Genomic DNA, 21,685 nt, shown 5'->3' with positions numbered 1-21,685 from the left:
GTAAATTGGCAACTTTGAACCTCTGTGGTGGCCAGACGGGCCCGGATCCCAGAAAAATATTTAAGTGGGTAATAGCCTGGGTCAATACCTTTGAAATGAGCTAGGTCATGTTCGAAATTTTGCCGTAGGGATATGCCGATGAGTACCGAATGTGTGGTTGATATGAAAAATACGTAAATGGGCAACTTTGAACCTCTGTGGTGGCCAGACGAGCCCGGATCCCAGAAAAATATTTGAGTGGGGAATAGCTTGGGTCAATACATTAAATGAGCTAAGTCCGGTTCGGAACCTTGCCGTAGGGATATGCCGAAGAGTACCGAATGTGTGGTTGATATGGAAAATACGTTAATGGGCAAATTTGAACCTCTGTGGTGGCCAGACGGGCCCGGGTCCCAGAAAAATATTTAAGTGAGGAATAGCCTAGGTCAATGCCTTTGAAATGAGTTTGGATAGGCTCGAAACTTTGCCGTTGAGATATTCTTAGGAGTTCCGAATGTATGATTGTTGAAGAATCTCTATAAATGTGGTGTGTTTTCTATATACGTTTAATTGTAGTGATATGTAATGAATAATACAATAACGTCACTCACTATAGCGTTATAGTTACAACGTTACCATAGCATAATGTTTGTACTTTGCGTATTTTCTGACATTTTTGGGGCCGAGAAAACTGAAGTATGTAACGAAATTTATTAGAAAATGTAAGTTCACAATATAGATAAAAGAAATTTAAATTAATGTCCATCTCAAATTAAATAATCTAGTTCCTTAACCTTAACTGATCATAACTAAAGTTTATCTCATAGTCCATTCATGGATTTTTCTTCTGCCACATACGGTATCTTCACTCAGCGGTAATTTTCTTTATGCGTTGTAAGTTCCTTTCCTGTATCTATTTGGCGTCCTGACTCTACCAGTTGAGGATGTGTTCGTTTGTCTAGGTAGCAAGTTACCTTCTTCGAAATTTTCCTCAAATGGGTTCATATGCGATCTACTTTGTACGAGCCATTGTGATGTGTCTTCTGGTTTTCTTTTGGCAACGGTCGTACCTGAAGGTATATCATCTGAACGGTCATGTTTCCATAGCAACTTTACCGTGGACTTTCCTTTTTCGCTGTGTTCTTGTCTTCAATGACGTTTACCAGAGCTATAGATGTTGTCGGATGGTTGATGTTTCTATTGATTAGTCCTGATAACACACATCCGAACTTTGACTGTACAACGTTGGGTCCTTTTCCTCTTATAACTCTGTCCTCGATAATTTACCAGTAGTAGTCGGTGCCTATGAGTAAGCCAATTTCGAAACATTCTGCGCTGAAGTTTAAATGTGGCAAGTTCCTTGTAGTCTGTGAAATCTTGTTTTAAATCGGAACGGCAATCTCTGGAACAATGAGTGCATCGATATGGACTTTTCTCCTGTGTCGGTATGTAACTGTATTGTTGCAATGTGTCTAAGTTGCGAACCTTCTGGGATAAATCTCAAATCACAGACGGATGAATGCTTACTTTTCTGTAGGATTTATTTCTAATTTATCAGTTAATTTCCGAGTTATACTTCTTGGTCGTTATTTACAACTGGTGCAGTTGTTGTTTTCAGGAGAATATCGTGACTCTGATGTGATGAATACATTGTAGTCTCGTTTGGTGTTTCAACTACGTTGATTGCTGACTGTTGTATTGTAGGCTACGATGTCATACATGGAATTACCTCTTTTCCTTTACATATGCTAGTATGATGTATTCCGTTACACTTTTTGCATCATTCAGTAAACTGGCATGCAGCCACTTGGTGTGGCCCTTAACAGTTAAAGCATAACTGTTTCTGTTTTACAATTTGATTTCTTATGTTTGCGTCTGTTACTTCAGGGCACTCCGTCGGATAGTGCTCAGCTAAAAAAAATATACATGTATGTGTATTTACCTTCTTACGTGTGTCTGTGAATTTGCTCTTGTATGAATGTGATTGCGTACCCATAAAAAGTGCAGTGGCGTATAATATGTCTGAATTCATGACTCCTTTGCCAGCTTCAAGTATTTCAATCTCTTTAGTTATTGCTTTTCGTAGATTTTTCAATATCAAGTTATATCTCCCGCGTTTTCTTGCAATGGATTTTCTTATGTCAATCGGTAACTTGTCCAAAACTAAAGCGAACCATACATCTCAGGTGTTTGACAAAGTGACTCTAATCCTCGCACATATGATTCAAGTTTGTCTCCGTAAGACCTCAAACTAAATGCATCATTTGTCGGTGCGGGTAAGCTCATGAGTGATTTCATGTAAGCATTAAAAATTTTGTGTTGGTTTCCAAATCTCTCTCTTAGCAAACAAACTGCTGTCTCATAATTGGGGTACGTAAGCGCAAATCCTGCTATGGTTTGGGCGGCGGTTCTTATAATCTGGGCTTTCAGATAACTAAATTTCTGTATTGGTGTAAGGCTACTATTTTAGTGTATAGTACATTCGTAAAAGTCCCAAAATGTGCTCCACTGCAAAACATACACGTCAAAATGTGGCTAATCTAATTTAGGTAATCTATGGTTTATATTACTAAATACATTTGGTAGTTGGGCTGGTGGTTGTATATACGAACATTCTTCCTTAGTATTGTATGATTGTAAATTCGGACCAATAAAGTTGCGTGATTGATTTCCGGTAGGATTTTCCTCCGACGGAATTCGTTTTCTAGTGTTTAGCATGTAAGCGGCTGATGTGTTTGTATTACTAGCGTTTGGTGTAGGTATATAGCATTCAGTGTTAGCTTTCATTGTTTACTTTTCTTTAAATTAGATTTATTGTTGGGGGATTTGATTGTTTGCTAAAGTTTTCGTAATTGCCTTAGTTTACTGTCTAAATTAAACATATACTCCTCCGAGTCTGTAATTTCTTGTTTAGTGTGATCCTCGTGTAGGATTTCTTTCATCTTCTCGTTTAAATCATGAATAATCTTCTTTTTCTGGGTTACGGCATACTCTATGGCTTTGAATTCCTCCATTTCGACGTTTTCAGGATTCTCCTTCAGCTCCTCGAATTTGATCCATAGCTTCGTCACTGCTGCTTTGTTGCCGACACGTATTGCCTTTAACGTCAGTCACGGCACCATAAATGTGAAAGAATCTCAATAAATGCGTTGTGTTTTTTTATATACGTTTAATCGTCATGATAGCTTATGAATAATACAATAACGTCACTCACCATAGCGTTATGGTTACAACGTTACCATAGCGAAATGTTTGTATTTCGCGTATTTTCCGACATGATTATTATGAAAATTATGTTAAGGCACAACTTTAAACCTCAATAGTGGTCAGAATTACCATGATCCCAGAAAAATATTAAAGCTCGGAACTTTGCCGTAAGGATATGCTAAGAAGTTCCGAATATGTGGTTTGTAAGTAAAATACGTTATATGAATTTCGGAACCACTGTAATGCTGATTGGTCAGGATTATATACAAAAAAGTAGTGAATAGCCTGGGTTCATACCGGTGGTGTAGAATAGAGAGTGGTGCCACACTTTCAATTTTAGTAATTAACAGTGAACGTGAAAGTAGGAAGGTGACAGTGAACAAAAGTGACGTCATATTAGTAAGTAAAAGTAATGACGTAACATTATACAGGTAAAGTAGCGTCATGGTGTAAAAGTTAAAGTAGTCTGATTTAAAACTGTTTATTAAGGTGTTTAATGTTTTAGGGTAAGGTGTGTAAGGGTAAGGGGTGTTAGGGTTATAATTTGAATAGGAGTACGGGGTGGTGTTTTTTAAATCGAAAAAAAAAACCCAGAATATAGAAATATTTTTATAAGTATTAAGATTATGATGGCATCTTATAATCAATATTATTTCATTGATCTGAATACCTTTGACACAAAAGAAAACAAAAACAAAAATGGAAGGACCTGCCAACAAGTGAGGTGAACCAAATTATTGACACTACAAGTCTACCTACTAATCTTGAGGTCAATAAAGTGGGTAACAAGTAAGGTGTGGGCTTCTAGTGGACTGTATTACGAAACGGGAACGTTGGAAGGACTGTTCATCAGAAGTACAATTGCCTACACCCTAATTAGACAGAAAACTGCGTAGTTGTACGTGTCCTTGTTTTCCTTTTCACATCTAGTAAACATTAGATTAAAAAAATTACAAGTGGTTGTTAGGGGTGTAAAATTGAAAAAAAAACATCATAAATGACATGTGTGTGTAAGGTATTAAATAAACAATGACATTAACAAACAAAAACATACAGGGTCCGCCTAGATTGTCATTTAATATACGTACTATGCATAATAAAGAGGTTGCGCTAGGTTTATAAAGATAATACCAACGAGTCATTTACAAATAACGGTAAACTAATTACATCGAATGGCAAAGGATTTTGGGTTAAAGGATATTGTATAAACCCAAAAGACGTGTTGGTAAAGCTTATTGAAGATAAAACGCATCAAGTGTTACCCCATACAGAAATGTGCACTAAAAATGAATTAATGATAAAGCAAAGAAACGTGGTATACCTTATAGATCCTGGTAAAGGAAAAACGACTTTAACCAGACATAGCTAAGGAACCTGTTATTAAGGTGAAAGATGGTAGAAAAGAACTACAGTGCTCATTGAACCATTTGTTAATTCATTTTTAAGGCAAGTCGAAGTGCTTTACATACATTTGATTATTAAAATGTCAGTAGCACACAACTTAAAGTAGGCATCGAAGGTGCTTCTAGTATAGTTTGTAAAAACAAACCTTGCAACAGGTGACAGTGATTCCACTTTTTAGGTCAACTGAAGTTAGTATAACTGAATCAACCAACTAAGACACTGAACTACATGTAACAGTAATGATAGAAAAGGCAAAAGAAAGCATAGCAACTTGCATGTGTGATGGACGTCAGAGAACGTTAGTCATATTGTAGAAGTACACCTTCATATGGATAAATTGTATCCCTAAAGTGTAAGGCCGTGTTCACATTGACCTAAACTCGGTGTTGTGTAAGTGTAACTCACACGTAAACTTAACAAAATTACGTTCCCATTGATAAAACTCAATGTTTACATGTAGTGTAAATCATGTTTTGTCTACATGCAGTCGATACTCGATGTAGGCCTTGTGTAGATTAAGTGTACACAAAACTAGGCATTTAAAGCATTAGTTTCACCGTGCATATTTAAGGAAGAAACGGTTTTTTAATAAAATTGATATTTATAGCAATTATTTATAAAGTTCTTTATAGAAATATTTGTCTTAACTTGATATATATATTTGTTTTGTTTAGAAATAAAACTTAACGTAGCTTTATTAAGCCCTTATCAAGACTTAAAGCAGCATCATTGCCGAACACATAATTCATTTGAAAATTAAGGTCTTTCCGAATCACAGAAATATTTGCCACTGGTTTTTACTCAAACAACGATTCACTCATAAATGCATTACTTAAAAAGTGTGAGGTAAATGTATTGTTTGTCTAGTATATCGGATCCGTGAAATTACACTTAAAAAGTTAAAAAAAAACATTACCCCCTCCCTTTGCCAAATACTTCCTGGAGAAGAAATACCATTTGAACAAACAGAAAAGATAGAAATATAGTGATCCTTAATATAACAATCTTTCTTTTTCGTCTGTAGGCACGCTGTTGCAGCCTACGTTTTCTAATGCTTAATCGAGACATCTTTAGTATCGTTAAGCTACTACTGCAAATCATCAAAATGGCTTTCATAAAGAAGCAACCACTTAACTTAAAAAAAAGGGGGGGGGGGGGGTATTTTATTTATTTATCTGAGTTAGAATTTTTTTCCGCGCAAACGTTTTATTCCGTTTTTTTTTTTCGATCCTGGTAATCAAATTTTTTTTCTTCAACATTTAAGACTATAATGTATGGGGAAACTCTTGATTCAGAATATTTTTTAACATCTGTAGAACCAGAATTGTTTTCTTTATCCAATTTGGGTTTGGAATATTTCCATCCCCCCTACTTAGAGTCAAATGGTCGTTCCCTTACTGCTAGAAAAGTTGTCCGAAAACGTTTCATTCGATTCTACGTAATGAACATTTAAATGACATAGAGTTTACAAATGTGAACAAATCTTATGTACAGGTAATTAAACAAGGTGTATAGATGTGAACAAATTTAATGTGAAACCAATGTCCAGTACATTAAACTAATTGTAAACAAGTTTACTGTACATGGAGTTTGGTGTGAACACGGCCTAAATCTTACCTACGCCTTTCAGTAAAACTAGCACAGAAGAAGGCCATTATTAACGTGAGCTGTGTTCTCAAAATCACATCATGAAGAGGTGGATAAGAAAAGTACATTTTACGAGGAGTCAATACAAAAAATAGGAAAAAGAGTTGAACAAAAGTGGAGAGGGGCTAGTTATTGTCGTTGAAACATATTGACCAAATTCGAAAGGCTAAATACTACCATGTATACTTTACGTGTTTCGGTATGGTGTTGAAATAAACAACAACTATTAAGAAAATTTGAAGTGTACCCGTTAAGAATTCAAAGAACATCAGAAAGAATAGAACTCACCCAAACATGTTGTATTTAACCAATGCTACTAAACACTATTACTCTTGGATAAAAAGTTTATCACATTTGGTAAGTCCCCAAGTGTCATCCCACAATGGTAAAGTGTTTTTGTCGAAGATGTATGAACCACTGTTAAAGTGGGGACTTTTTAGACGAACATTTAGTGTATTGTGATAAGATGAATGGAGTGAAAATCGAGATTCCAGAAGAAGATACCTTAACAATATCTTACAACATAGTACAAACGTAAAATGCGATTTCCTTATGTTATTTATGCTGACATTCAATGTAGCTCAGAACAGATAGACACTTGCCAACCTGACAAATTTAAAGCTTACACGGATGTTAACCAACAAAATTCACCTTCTGGTTTTACTACCGTGTCAAGTATGCTAATGGGGAATACAAAGAATCAAAAGTGTACTCAGTGGAAGACATTGTTAAGAGATTTGTGGCTTGTATGGAAGAGATAATTAAGGAGATTGCAGACATGTACATTGATAAAAAGACCTGGTAATGACTGAAGAAGATCTCCAATGTTTTACAGCGAGTTAAGATTGTCACATGTGCGATGATGAATTAGGTGAAGACAAAGTGCGTGATCACGAGCACTTGACATGTAAGTATCGTGGTGCAGCACATAAAAAAATGTAACTTAGACTGTCAATTTTCTACCTTTGTTCCCATTGTGTTTCATAACTTAACATGGTATGACTCCCACTTGTTCGTAAAGGCGTTGGGGTTTACCGATGTTGTGAATTGCATTCCCAACACTGATGAAAAAAACATATTTTTTTCTAAGAAAGTGGATGGGTAAGAAATGCTTTTTATTGATTCGTTTAGGTTTATGTTAAATTCGTTCGACACCTTATATATTTAGTTTAGAATTTAAAGTTGAACCAATTTAAGGTATGAAAGTGATGATTTGGGTATAGTATAATGAATTAATGATAAAAAAAAATGTTTATCTTACGATTTCATGAAGGGTCATTACAACATGACGAAAACACAACTACTATCTGACCGACTTAACAATGAACACATTAGAGTGGCTGACTATGCTCATGTACAACATGTGTTTACTAATTTTTTTTTTTAATTTGAAACAGAAAACAATCAATTTGGCTTAAAATTTTCATTGACCTAAACACTAACCTTAGAATCATAGCCAGCATCGGATCTGAAAAGTATTTTTTAAAATGATGAACAACTCAATGTTTGAAAATACCATGGAAAAAATACGTTAACGGGTGAATATAATATTGATGACTACTGATAAGCAACCGTTGAAACTAATAGCTAAACCCAACTGTGACCAATTCGTGGTGTATAACGAGTCCATGGTAGTAGTAAACATAAAGAAAACCAAACTAAAGTTTGACAAGCCTGTGAACTAAGGAGCATTTATCTTAGACATTTCAAAGATTTTAAATTTACGACATTCATTTGGACTTTTTGCGTAAAACCAACGGGAACAAAGTTCGACTACTGTTTACCGACACTGATAGTTAAGCCTTTTAAATTCAAACCGACGATTTTTACAAAGACATATCTCACATTCAAAACAACATTGACACATCAAACTATTGTATAGACAACCCGTTTTGGAATTCCGACCAACGTCAACAAAAAAATGATTGGTATGCATGTGGTGGTCAAATGATGGCTAACTTTGTAGGGCTTCTTACAAGATGTGCTAATATTGAATGGGTGATGGTCAACACACCAGGAAAGCTAAAGGAACGAAGAAACAAGTCAATTGACAGAACATTACATTTAACGATTACAAGATGTGTTCGATGACCTTTTAACCCTTCCATTATGAGACCTGGAACCCATTGGACGTGTTAGTTTAAGACGACAACCAGCAAAGTGTATTTTGATTCTTACGGACTTTCATTCCCCCTTACGTAATGGTAAATTACTTGAAACTTAAGATCTACTATATCACCGATGAACTTCAGATAAGAGCGTCAGTGGTCTGTGGACACTTTTGTTTGTATTTGTCACAATTGTTGTCTAAAAGATAACCTTGATGAAGTTGCGTCTCCATGACAGACAAATTTGGACTTTATGGAAATTGAGAAATAAATAGGAGTCAATTGCTTGAAGAATTAAACATGAACAACAATCGTATCACTAACATTAAATCTCCGAATAATAATACGGATGCTGCAGCAAAATGACGAGCTATGCGTCAATTGAAATACTATACGAAACAATTACAATTACAATTACAATCCGCGTGTAACCAGATGAAGAGGGATATAAAACGACTAGAGAAAGGATATGATACAACCATTAAAGAATTTGAGAAAAAGGTAGATGAGTTTAAGACCACTCTGCACCAAGAATTCGGGATAAATCAGATTAAAAACTCGACACATAAAACATTGATGAACTCTTGAAACTTTAGTTGTCAATAGAAGCTTAAGAGCAAAACAAGGAAGATCTAGAGAGTCTGAGGATGTATATTCTATCGAAACATGCTAGTGGCAGATTAAAAGCCGTTAGTGGTTTATTATTTGGAAAAGACGTAGTCCAGATGTTTAAGCCTTCACCACAATACTCACATAACGAAAGTATTCTTTATAATCTTGGGCAAATTGTCAAAGACTATACTTTCTAAAAAGTTGGTACTGCATATCTGATTGTTTGAATCAAGAGTTTAAGGACTTAGGTTACCCTCTTCATCGAACAAAGACCTCTTTCACCCCACACCTGTTTTGTTTTCGCAAGACCTTTCCGATACGGTTCAAACCCTGAACCGTCTTTTTAAGTTAAGGTTCATAAAAAGAACCTTGTACTTCTTCGTCGGTAAAATCCTTGATGCAATACCTTTGGGCTTAAGTGTTTAACACTTGGGACAACAGTTAAGACTTTTCTCGGTCCACCTTTTTAAACATTCTTTTCTTTAAAGTTTAAAAACTGTGTTCGTCCCCTACTTTAAATTTAACCTGTTTCAATGAAACAAGGTTACCCTACAAGTTCCGTACACTTTATATTCGTGTTCTGTTTTACTAGCATTATTAGAAGCCATTTTAATTGATCTTTATTTAAAGGTGTAGTACCAATAAAAGAGATTGGTCACTATAGGGATTCAAAGGTGTGCCTTAACGTACTTTTCATTTTAACCACATCTAGCTCATTTTAAAGGTTTTGACCCGAGCTATTCCCCACTTAAATATTTTTCTGGGATCCGGGCCCGTCTGGCCACCACAGAGGTTCAAAGTTGCCCATGGGCCATTTATGTATTTTCAATACCCATAACCCATGATCATTTTAGTCACGTTTGTATCTACAACTTATTATATATACCACAGAGTCTATGATTTCGTCGAATTCTGGACATTGAAAGACCAGGGGTCTCACCGTCACCGTCATCTCCGGTAGGTTTTCACTATATATTTATTCTTTTTTTTGGCTTTCTATATATATTTTTATTTATATTTCTGAATGTTTTTAGAGCGGTCGGCTTTAGTTTTAGTTTTATATATTATATATCAAATTAAATATTTGATGTCGTTTTATTGATAAAAATCTATATTACATAAAGACAAATATGCAACTTATATAAGGTTTTATGTTTGAGGACAACGAGAATTTACGACAGCTTGAAGGGGTCATAAAACCGGCGTATCCTTTCACTCCTGTTAACTATGAAAATCATACTTTTTAAATGATTTTCAACTTAATTTTAATATTGAACCGAATGCTAGCAGCCGGTTGGATATTGAATATCGAATATCGAATAAGAAACCGGCAGCTTACTTCAAATACATATTTAAAACGTAATGAAATGCTTTTAAAATCAGTACAAGCCGCTAAGTTGTCGAATACCGCTGTTAAGTTATATTTATCTAAGATGTAGCGATTTTTGAAACATTTGAGTCTCATGCAGTTTTTTGGTTTTAGACATATCGTCAAAATTGGCTACTGGAAAAAAGTTGCTGCTATCTTGATTGGCCGATAAAAGTGGCTGCCAGCTTGAGTCTGGTGACTGAATCATGTGCAAAACAACAAAGACGAAAACCTAGTTTGATAAAAGTAGAAAAAAAAACTATTAAGATCATATCGATACAAAGCACAAAAATAACTAACACAACACTAAAGACAAAAAGTACCGATCTGAGAGTACTCGCAGTTTATGAAATCTATAGCATATCCAGTAACAACTAAAGAAGAAGAAAATATGTTTCCAAGACGAAATATCAATCAGTACACATTCACTGGATTTAGTGTAAAGACGATATAAACAGTCTACGAAAACACGACATCGTACAATGTAAAACTATAAGTATTGACAGGAAGTAGAATTGTATTTAGTTTTGCATTAATGTTCATTGATAACAAAATCAATGCTTGTACCGATAACGACATTTTAGAAAGATTTTATAACAATGTAAGATTGGTAACCTTTTAGAATACGTGTATTGAAAGGATTGATCAGTTTAGTTTATAAACATTTTTTATATGCTTAAATATGCAAAAGGGAAGATACACATTTTAATCAAACTTGTACAGTCTTCTTCCGCTGAATTAGTTTACATGGATCGTATCTAAATTGATGGGCTCTATAAACTATATTACCGTAAACATTTTGATGTAATGTTCAATTTGTAATAAGTTTTCTACCGACACAGTCAAACTTCCAAATCAAATCTTTGTATCTATAAAAGAAATTTGTAAAGTTTTTAAGTAAATCTACCGTTGAAACAAAGTCATAGATTTTGTTCATTGAAATCTTCAACTACATTACAGACATGAGGAAATAGAACGAGTTGGTATAAATGAACTAAATAAAATATGGCCAAAGTATTAAACATAATCTTCCCCAAAAAAAGGAAAATCAACGAATATCGTCTCGTTTGTCGTAAATTTTATTATGGAGCTTCCCATTGGGAAACTAGAATAACATTCATCAGGTTAGCTCGAGATTAAAGTTTTGGGAAAGCAAATACAGTTTAACAAAAATACCTTTACAGAACAATGCTTGATGGAGAACGATTATTACTGCAAGGATAAGAAATAATGGGAAAAAGGATAGTAATGAGAGTTTCTGATAGGTTGATAGAAAACTTTTGAATATTTATGTTTAATTTCAATTTGTATTTTAGAAGCAAAGAAAGTGTACATTGTGGGGCAACTGGTGTATACATTTGGAATGATACTTATGGCATGTGCAAGACATCATATAGCTGTTATCGTCCTGTCACCAACTGCTGGAATTATGTATGCTACACTCTTTACGATGCCGTACTTGATACTGGCAAACTATCATACAAAAACACAGGTATTTTCATAAAATAATTTTATAAATAGTCATAATGAAATAACTTAAATAAGAAAAAAATACATTGTGGGTATTAATCCTTTAATGTGTGTGAGTTTATTTTGCACACGTTGACTGAAAGCAATGTGAGTTTTTCCACTATAATTGAGTGTAATTGTGTAAGTCGTCAATTCATCCACGTAAACTTAAGCTCTCTTCTGAGAGTATCCGGTCAATTGAACTAACCGATGGTATGTTGGGTTGACAATTGAACCACAGCTTTTATGTTTGTTTTTAGTTGCTTGTTTTGTGTGAAAAATCATCAAAGATACCTGGCTAAAAATTTGATACACTATTTATACTTTTGTTGTCTACATGCTGCTCATTAGCGTTGCTCGGCCAAAATCAAACAACAAGTTGACGAGCATAGCCAAAACTCCCAAAAAGTTGTGCCAAGTACGGATACAGCCATCTATGCTTTGGCAGTATGATCCCATTAGCTCGTATACCGGTAAATAAATGTTCTATTAACCAAACATTTAAAGAAAAAAATGCGTGAACTAAAAAGTCACACAAATTTTATTATAGCTTCGATTTTACTGACGTGGGTTGATCTATTGGATATCTCAAACCCCAATTTATTTTTTTTTAATTATACGAGAAAGGGCTTTGTTGTCGAGAATAAATGCCCCAAACTGTTGCATATAACTAAAAAAAAATGTTATTTTTCATGCTTGCTAGAAGCATTATTGGATAACATAATCATATTTGAAAAGCAGGGTTATTTGGTATAAGGAATTTAATTTTCTTGACAATTTTCAAGTGGTGCTACAAAATGGATGTTGAACATGCCGAGTGTCCCATCATTGCCAAAGTACCATGGATTCATTTTGTTTTAAACTGATAGAAAGAATGATCGTACACACATGTGAAAATTCCAGATTAGTGTCTTTATTTTGTTATTACTTGAATGAGATATATAGAGGAAAAAAAAGAGGAAAATAACACTTTAATACTTGAATAACTAAAATTTACATTTAAACAGTTGTTCCCAAGCATTTTCCTCTCTTCTTGTGTGGTAAGGATATAGGGAATATAAAGCTTTGTGTGATTTTAACATAGTACATACAACTTGCATTCCAGTTTAACGAATCAACTGTTAAAGATAAAGAAGGCCAGACAACCATTCAAGTAAGAGGGCTTGGAACAGACGTCGCTGTCGTCAGTAGTATGGTTTTCCTGGCACAGTTTATCCTTTCTACATTCCTAGGCTCCATAATTGATCTTGTTGATAGTACTGTTACTGTAGTCGTGGCGGCCGCTATTTTGAGTTTTCTTGGTGCAATTAGTGCAACTCAAGTTGTGTATTTAGACTTATAGATATCATTTGAATAGTAAGTTAGATCTAAATGACATCGTATTTGGTGTCAGGTCGAAAGGATTGAATACATTAAACAAGTCCTAAATGATTGATGTTTGCCTTTATTTATTTTAATTCGCTTGAGATAGAGCGCTTTTCCGATTCAGCGTCCTCTTAAAAAAAATTATGTTTAGTAAGCGGGATGTATTAATACACCGCCACGTCAACAAATCATGTTATTCCACTGCATGTTGATTTTGATGTTTAATTGGTTGAAACTATCACACGAGACGTGGAAAAAAACTTCATATTCCCCTCTGAGTACATCATATTCCCCTCTGAACATCATATTCCCCTCTGTAGATCGGGACCTTGTAGTCTGACGCTACGCGCGGTTAAGGTGGTACCCAACACTTTAACTAAAATTAATTTGGCTCGTTTAATTTTCTTAAAATTTTGACAAAGTATTTACTTTGACCCTCTTTCAAAAATATAAAAATTTCAAAAATTTTGAACCAACCGTTTTATCAGAAAAATTACACTGGTTATATAGCAGTTTGACAAACACTTATTTTGATCATTGAGAAGCTTAATATTCCCTTAACAACACAACGTAATTAAAACGTTTAGCTGATTTTACAGAGTTATCTCCCTGTAGTGTTAGGTACCACCTTAATGTGCATACTGTACTGTTTATGTGATGTTTAGCTATTTAAACAAGCAAATAAGATACTTGTAACAAACGTACACAAATTAATATAGTATATTCAGTAAGTAAACGAAGCATAGGCAGTGGAATAAAACATGCATTGCCCTTAGATTCGAGAGATATGAAGATTTGTTCACCCTCGAAAAATCACATTTCCCTCGGGCAAAACCCTTGTGAAATATGAATATTCTTGGGTGAACAAATCTTCATATCTCCCTCAGGAACGGGAAATAAATGTATATTGGTCACTTTTAACACGAACGTACATTACAACAGGGTTGTCATAGTACAACAGAAACACTTAAAATGGCACATACAACCTTTACTTTTTTGTTTCATTGGGTTGTTCTATTGCTGCCTCATTTATTAATACCGTGCAGTCATATACTTTACACTTGCTATTTTTTTTTTTGTAACAATAAGGATAGTTTTCTAAAGACTGTTATCATTTCTTAGAAAATCTGCAGAATTCCGTAGACCGGAACAAAGTATGCAGAATAGAGGAATGTGTTCACGAAACTGATAACATTATAAAACAATATATCAAATTCATTACACAAGTCATGGTGTCATTTTTACGTCTTGTTTATTAACCTACATTAGACATTATTGTATTAAACGTAATTATACTCTGTAGTGCATGCCACGTGTGCTAATGACCGCACTTGATTTAGAGTTGCACTCCTTTTGAGTGCAACAGTGCAGCTGTTAAATCGTTTGGTCGTCAATATATTTATCATGATTTGTTGCTAATCGTCAACTATATATCTACCACTTTTTTTCTATTGTCAACCTTTTGTCAAAACAACCATTTGTCTTAGTTTCTTCAATGATATAAAAACCACAAGGGTGACTAGGTGTATAAAATGGTAATCTTAGTCTACTGACCTGCATTAGACCATTTGTCTGTGGGACTTCCGATTGGACGTGTGTGATGATGTAAATTATGGGGAAATGATAATTGAAATACTCAGATTTGTATGCCTTCCTGGTTCTATTATTTGTCAATGTATGTGTCCGTGTTTGATCGGGCGACCTACATTAGTGCGAATTTGGCTTTCGACAGGTTTTACGTTTGCACGAAGTTACCTGTGTGTATCAGTGTTATTATCCTGAGTATAAAAAGGGCAAAAGATACCAGCTGGAGGGGGCATTAAAACTCATAAATCGCAAATAAACTGTCAACGCCATGGTTAAAATTAAAACGACAAACAGTAGTCCACAAAACACAACATAGAAAACTAAAAACTAAGCAACAGGAACATAATGATTTTTCGATTTTTTTGTTTTTTGAAAATAAATTGTAATCATAGATATGTTATACAATCAAATGAATCTTTCTTTGTTTATTTAAAGTTTAAATTTTAAACATTTAAAAGCACTACATGAAAGTAGAATAGCAAAGTTTTTAATAAAATACAGTTTGTCTTTCCTGGAAAGGAACTTACAAGTATAATAGTCAGGCCCATTAAATTGTTGGTACCTTCTGTGCATTCATTTGGAACAGTTGTTCACAGTCTTGGTGGTATTATAGACTCACTGATAACGTCATTTTCAACCAATCAAGTAGTTTACAAATAGTTTACGGCTTTCATTCATTGTAGCATATGACTTACAATCTTTTACATAACTGCCATACACTTTCTCCGCTGGGAAAACTGGCAATCGCAAATCCTTACCGTGTGTATAACATTTTTTCAACGTTCAGGATACAATGCGAATGCTAGTATTACTACCCTAGCCATGTGTGAATTTACAACAAATCTATGGCTTTAATGAATTATTTCTGAATTATACAATAGCCCTTTAAACCATTTCTCCAACAACGGTGGTAAAACTTCATACCAAGAAAATTCGTGTAAGAATGCGAGAAACGTTTCAATTACGAATATAAAAAAGTTTGTCCTTTGCAAGACATTTTTCCCATAAATTTATTGTAGATAGCGGAAGAAGGATGTAATGTGACGAGAAAACTTCACACTGGCCGTTTGTATCAATCTCGTTAATAATGAATCATGATTGAATACAGTGTTTAAATTATTAAACAAAGATATTTTTTATTTAAAACACAAAATCAATGAAACACAAACTTAAGCAATCAGCTACGTTCGAATTTCCTCGGCACTTTGTGAGACATTTGTTTTTAAATTTTCCATGGACGTCTTCCCCTTTTCACTGATAATGTCTAAATTTTCTTTAGATGCATCGATATATGGAATACTAGAACCCATACTAGATGTTTTTGATGTTAAATTGGGAACAACCAGTTCTACATTTTGATCAATGTTTCTCGGGAGGGATGTAGTTGGAAATGGTTTATCGCCTGGCTTATTAACGGCCCCAATCTCTATGTTTACATAGCATGTGTTCTGACTCTTCTTGGAACTGGATCTTCTGGTAGGTTTCACCGGAGGAACTGTTCGAGAATTTTGTGATCCGTCACGTTCTGGTTTATTTGTAAAAGCTTCTGATTCCGTTTGTTCATAGCCATGGTTTACGTAACTGGCGCGATTTGCACGAATTTCAATTTTCTTTTTCTTGAACCTGAAAATAACCACATAGATTAAAATGTAATTTGGGCAAATACAAAGTGTTTCTTACAAAGCACTCTGTTGCATAAATTCAGCGATACATAACGAGATAACAAGGATGCAAAGATCTTTCTTCGGGAAGTCATACATAATAAGCACGTCTAATAATCAAGTGACAATTCTACGACAGATCCATCTATTACACGGCTGAACACATATTATATTCATAATTGAACAACAATGTTAAATCTACAATTTTGCAGAAGCTAAATTGTGTTCCTCCCTCGCCGGGATTCGAACTAATGCTATTTTGACATCAAGACACCACCGCCAGAACTGTGTCCAGTGCTCTAGATCACGCGGCCACCTATACTGAACTAAAATAAAAGCTCAGCTTTCGGTGAATCTAGAGTTATAACAGAGTACATGATAAATTAGGCATGAATGTGGAATTAATTGCAGATTCGCTAATTTATTTGTCAGTTTAAGATTTAACTGTGTTCTTATCTTGACGTTTATTCAACGACAATTAGACTTTTTAAGGCTTCGTTTTATTGTATTTGATTATATCATCTTATTAATTTTTTTATCAAACTTGATACATTCAATAAATAAAAGAAAGCAAATGCCCGGTGTTGCAAAAGAGATGTGCATATATTTGGTTGTGTTATCCGTTCTGATTCTTCTGAGCAGATTATTATATGGATACTAGTATGTATAAAGTAAAAACAGTCGATATCAATTATGAACCCTCTTTTTCTCTTTTTTTTTTTTGTTACGCTAAATGTAAGAAATTTGAATGTTTTAATACAAGTCTTTTCACTTGTGGATGTCTTATAATCTTTAATCAAGATGTAAATTGTCAGTTCCTAATTCTTCACCAATATAGATTTGTAACTATTACAAAATTAGGAGTTGACAAAGAAGCATCGCCACAAACTAGTTATTAGTGATTAGTTGCAATTGTTAGTGTATTTGAACTTTTAAATGGACAATATCTTCAAATGAGATCAGAGTTCGAGTACCGATACTCATTTTCCTGTGTGTTTCTTCTCTTAAAACAACTAATTATGGTAGAAATAATATTCTAAACTTTACCTGCGTATCACAAGCAGTGCTACTACTATGGTAACAATGAAGATCATTCCTACAGCGGCCAACAAAATGATTAATCCTGGAAAGACATAAATAAAGTCAAACTAGAGATTATATGCTTGATTTTTTGTTGCTTAACGTCCAGCGGCAAATAGTTCATGCATGTTCAGGACGAAGAGATTATATGTATCTAAAAGTAAAAAACAAAAATACCAAACTCCAAGGAAAATTAAAAACGGAAAGTCACTAACCAAGTGGCAAAAATAAAAACTAAAACACCTAAAACGAATGGAAAACAACGGTCATATTACTGACTTTGTTAGGTATTTCCGTATAACGTAGGAAATGAAGATTAAAGCCGGTTTTATGGCTGGCCTAATCTCTCACTTGTATGACAGTCCGCATAAAATTTCAATATATTGAGCAAAATAAACAAGATATAATCAAATATATCAAAATGGATGTAGAGCAGTCAACATTGTGTTATAATCTTAATCACGAAAGAACAAGCAGTTATATGTACAAAAACAAAACAAAAGCAAAAGGCATATAGACACTCTACAGATAAAGCCCATAATCAAAATGAACAAAGCACAATAATTCAATAGCGGGACGCATTAATACACAACCACACCAAAAGGATATTACCAAAATTTAACCCAAAAAAATACAGGTTAAAAATATGCAAAGAGAAATAAAAAAACATTTATAATCTGTAATTTAGATGCTAACCAACGTCAATATCTTATCAACAATGTTTTCGTAGAAAAAAAAAAGACGAGACCGTCTTTGACACAACCCTTGTTCGACAACTTTCTGCTGAGATACTTTTAACGTTTTCTAAAGTCTGAGTAAGGGAACTGATATACCGAATGTGTGGTTAAATGTATGTCCCATATGCAGGGGAAGTAGGTATATTACTGCTCAGGTGGGGGAATTTTATAATTTTAAAATTAAAATAGTGTCGTTTGTCATAGAATCTAGAACTGAGATGACCGCTTATGTCAAATTCGAAGTATTAGTTTAAAATTAAGGCGAAGAAAATCGTATGTGATGTTTCTTCAATTTGAAGTTCTGGAGGATTTATAAATGAAACCCCATCAGAAAAGTTTGTATTGTTAAAGAAAAAACATCAATATACTAAAGTATCTGAATGTGAAATTAATGATATGGCTTCTTTGATTTTCTTGTTTTGAAGGAACTCCGACTCAGCTGAAAATAAGAAGAGGTCGACAAATAGAGTTGTACAGCTCGTTCCCATAGGAATGCCGACAGTTTGTTGAAAAATTATACCTCCAAATTCAACAGATATGTTGTTTGATAAGACACTCAAGCATAATGACCACTTGTTCCTTGGTGTAGCTTGTTTTACCTGTTTGTTCGTTATTAGCAAATTCAATAGATTTATAGCTTATGTTACCATTTTTATATTAAAAAGCATTGTGGATTATTTCTTTCAGTCGATTTTTCAATATTCACATGGGAAATAGTGGTATAAAGGGTTGAAAAATCAAAGGTTTTGATAGATTTCATTTCGAAGAAAGATCGAGATTCAAAAGTATCCAGAAGTTCTTTAGGGGTTTTAAGAATCTACAACTGGTTGATATTACTACGCAAAACAGTTTCACAGTATTTCTAAAAACATTAGTTATTTCACTGCGGATAAATTTTTTTCTTCAATCAAATGTATGGACAACTCCTTCGTAGAAAATGCAAATGAGTCGGCAATGTAACGTTGTTAAATTGTTTGCTGTCCCATTGAAATAAACTGAGCATGTCTTTTTACGGATTCAATTTCAAGATCAGTAAAAAAAAACATTTAGAAGAAAAAGACTTGTGAAGAATAATTGTGCACGATATGACCATATACATAATTGGTTTATGGTGTATAAACTAAACTGCATTCTGTTCATATAACATACAAATAAAACTGTGTTTTATACATAACATACAAACCAAAATGTATTTCGTTTACGTAGTGTACCAAATGTATTTTGTATTTATAGCGTACAAACCAAAATGTAATTCGTTTATGTAACGTTCAAACTGTATTTTGTATTTATAACGTACAAACCAAACTGTATATTTTATTCGTATAACAATACCTTTTGTTCCAAGTCCTTTAGAATTTGGTTCATTACTATCTATCTCCACCAAATTATTTGATGTCATCTCCACAGGTGTCGATCTACTATTCTGCGTTGTGTCTGCTAAAACTAACAATATTTTGAAAAGTTCAATAAGTATAAATTAATGATTAATTGTTGATTTCTAAACATCCACTGTTAAACATTGCATGCATGTTCAGGATAAGAACAATATAACAAAACATGCAATCGGTAGATTATGCCATAGGGGCCGCGTCGACTGGAATAACGGGAGGGAAAAATGAATACCACCGGCAAATGAAGATGCAAAATTTCACCTTACAACAAGCCAACTACTTCGACTCCTCAAAATATTCTGTGTTGCAACGGTTCTTAACGTGCAGAAATTGTGATACTGTCTCTATATGAGGCATCGGATTTAATGTCGCGTGGCTGCGTACTTGTACATCCCGTACCCAAACGGACGCTCCCCTTTGTCAATGGTCTTGCTGTCGGTTAAAAGCAGACAAAAAGTTATATTTTTTTCTATTCCCCAGTCACTTATGTTGTGTGGAAAATGCTATAACATAAAATACTTTGGTCGTACCTTACTCAACATGGTATCAAGTGAGGAAGATTTATCTGTATCAATTATGTAGTAACACAATGCTTAAATTCTATAGATTGATTGAGTGGGGTTTTTTTACGCCGCATCAGCGCAACAGGACTATATCGCGATGAGAGCTGATTCAAATATTTTTACACTAGATACTAATCAAAAATATAAAATTCCATAAAATTATAGTGTGCACATACTATATATGATTAACAAATTAAAACGGAAGCTATTAGCTAAGATACTTATGTCGCGTGTCGATGGTAGATACATGTTTTATATCCTGTTTGTATTTTAAAGTGACTGTTTCTTCCCTTAATAATATAAACCTTTAGTCTACTTTTCTTTTATGCTGCTTTGGAATTTTTATAGTATTCGACGAATTTAAAAAAGAGAGATACACACATTTAGATAATTAGATAAATGAATTCAAATAAATAATCAAATTGGAAAAAAAGCATTTCGTAAAGCACGCTACTTTAACAAAACATATGTTCACGGTTAAATTAATGTTTCATCTTACCATATTTTGATGGCGGTTGACAATTATAAAAAAATAAAATAATGAAGGTTTCCTGATTTTCCAATTATATGCTATGCATGTTTTTACTCATATATCATCATACTTCTTAATGATCTGATTATTTTTGGAAATAAAGTTTCTATTCGAAACGTTAATAATGCGAAACAAATAGTTTTTTTTAACCTATGCTATCTCGAGTAATTCTATGATCGTTGGGAATACTTTAGAGTTATCCTTACTCTGATAAAATGTAAAGAATGGTCTTGAAAAATTTACAACATCTTTTATCAATAATACTTATCATAATAATTAAAGTCTCGGACTCATAACTGACACAAAACAAAATACAACTTATTAAAATAAATTTGTCTTATTGCAAGTCTTCGGTGCAAATGTAAGATGTTATGCGAAATATAATTAATTAATATAAATGTACACTCACCCTGTCTTATAATATCAACGAATGCTATAACATACATGTAAGTCGCCATTATGGTAACCTATGTAACATGTGACTAAGCGGATTGTACAATGTACATATAATTTCAAGTGTTTTTTGTTCATTTCAAAGGAAGAATACTTAGGCAAAAGAGATTTATCCAAGTTTGGTGTGATTATACACTGAAAACCAAATACAGCATTCATGTACGCACTTTATAAACAATAAATGTTAATTTTATATTTCCTAGACAGACTATGAAACAATATATTTCCAAATGAGGTTAAATGACTACCATTGCAATAATTTTACCATCCTTTGTAAGTACATGATTTTTAAACACATTTTTAGTTTTTTTACTGTTTGTCTCCTACTGAATTTTTTTTAAAGCCAGCTGACTCACCAAATGCTGGAAATAGCCTATGACGAATGAAAAGTCAAAACACTTACTCGACCGATTGAAGTTGAAAGTTCGTGCGAAATTCGTTTGGGAGCAAGTGTAGACTTCTTCTCGTTTGATATAAAGAC

The 21,685-nt window shown here is 33.8% G+C and overlaps 2 protein-coding genes across 3 annotated transcripts in view; one reads left to right on the top strand and one right to left on the bottom strand.

The window, feature by feature from the left end:
* Window positions 1-13,257, top strand: part of LOC143064160 (membrane-associated transporter protein-like) — a 55,099-nt gene extending 41,842 nt beyond the window's left edge. For both annotated transcript variants that reach the window (XM_076236781.1, XM_076236780.1), the window contains exons 4-5: window positions 11,643-11,818; window positions 12,941-13,257. In XM_076236781.1, the coding sequence (XP_076092896.1) occupies window positions 11,643-11,818; window positions 12,941-13,177 (413 nt within the window). In that variant the 3' untranslated portion in view covers window positions 13,178-13,257. The remainder of the gene's footprint in view (window positions 1-11,642; window positions 11,819-12,940) is intronic.
* Window positions 13,258-15,199: 1,942 nt separating this feature from the next.
* LOC143064159 (uncharacterized) lies at window positions 15,200-21,316 on the bottom strand. Its single transcript, XM_076236779.1, has 4 exons — window positions 21,161-21,316; window positions 19,598-19,708; window positions 17,496-17,571; window positions 15,200-16,410 (listed from the first exon to the last, which is right to left on the bottom strand). Exons 1-4 carry the CDS (start codon window positions 21,207-21,209, stop codon window positions 15,969-15,971), a joined length of 678 nt encoding a protein of 225 aa, XP_076092894.1. The 5' UTR covers window positions 21,210-21,316; the 3' UTR covers window positions 15,200-15,968.
* Between the last annotated feature and the right edge of the window lie 369 nt (window positions 21,317-21,685).

This window comes from Mytilus galloprovincialis, chromosome 2 (genome assembly GCF_965363235.1).
Source record: "Mytilus galloprovincialis chromosome 2, xbMytGall1.hap1.1, whole genome shotgun sequence".
Taxonomy (NCBI): Eukaryota; Metazoa; Mollusca; class Bivalvia; order Mytilida; family Mytilidae; genus Mytilus; species Mytilus galloprovincialis.
The sequence above is the reverse complement of the archived record's forward strand: the minus strand, read 5'-3'. Positions and strand labels throughout refer to the sequence as shown.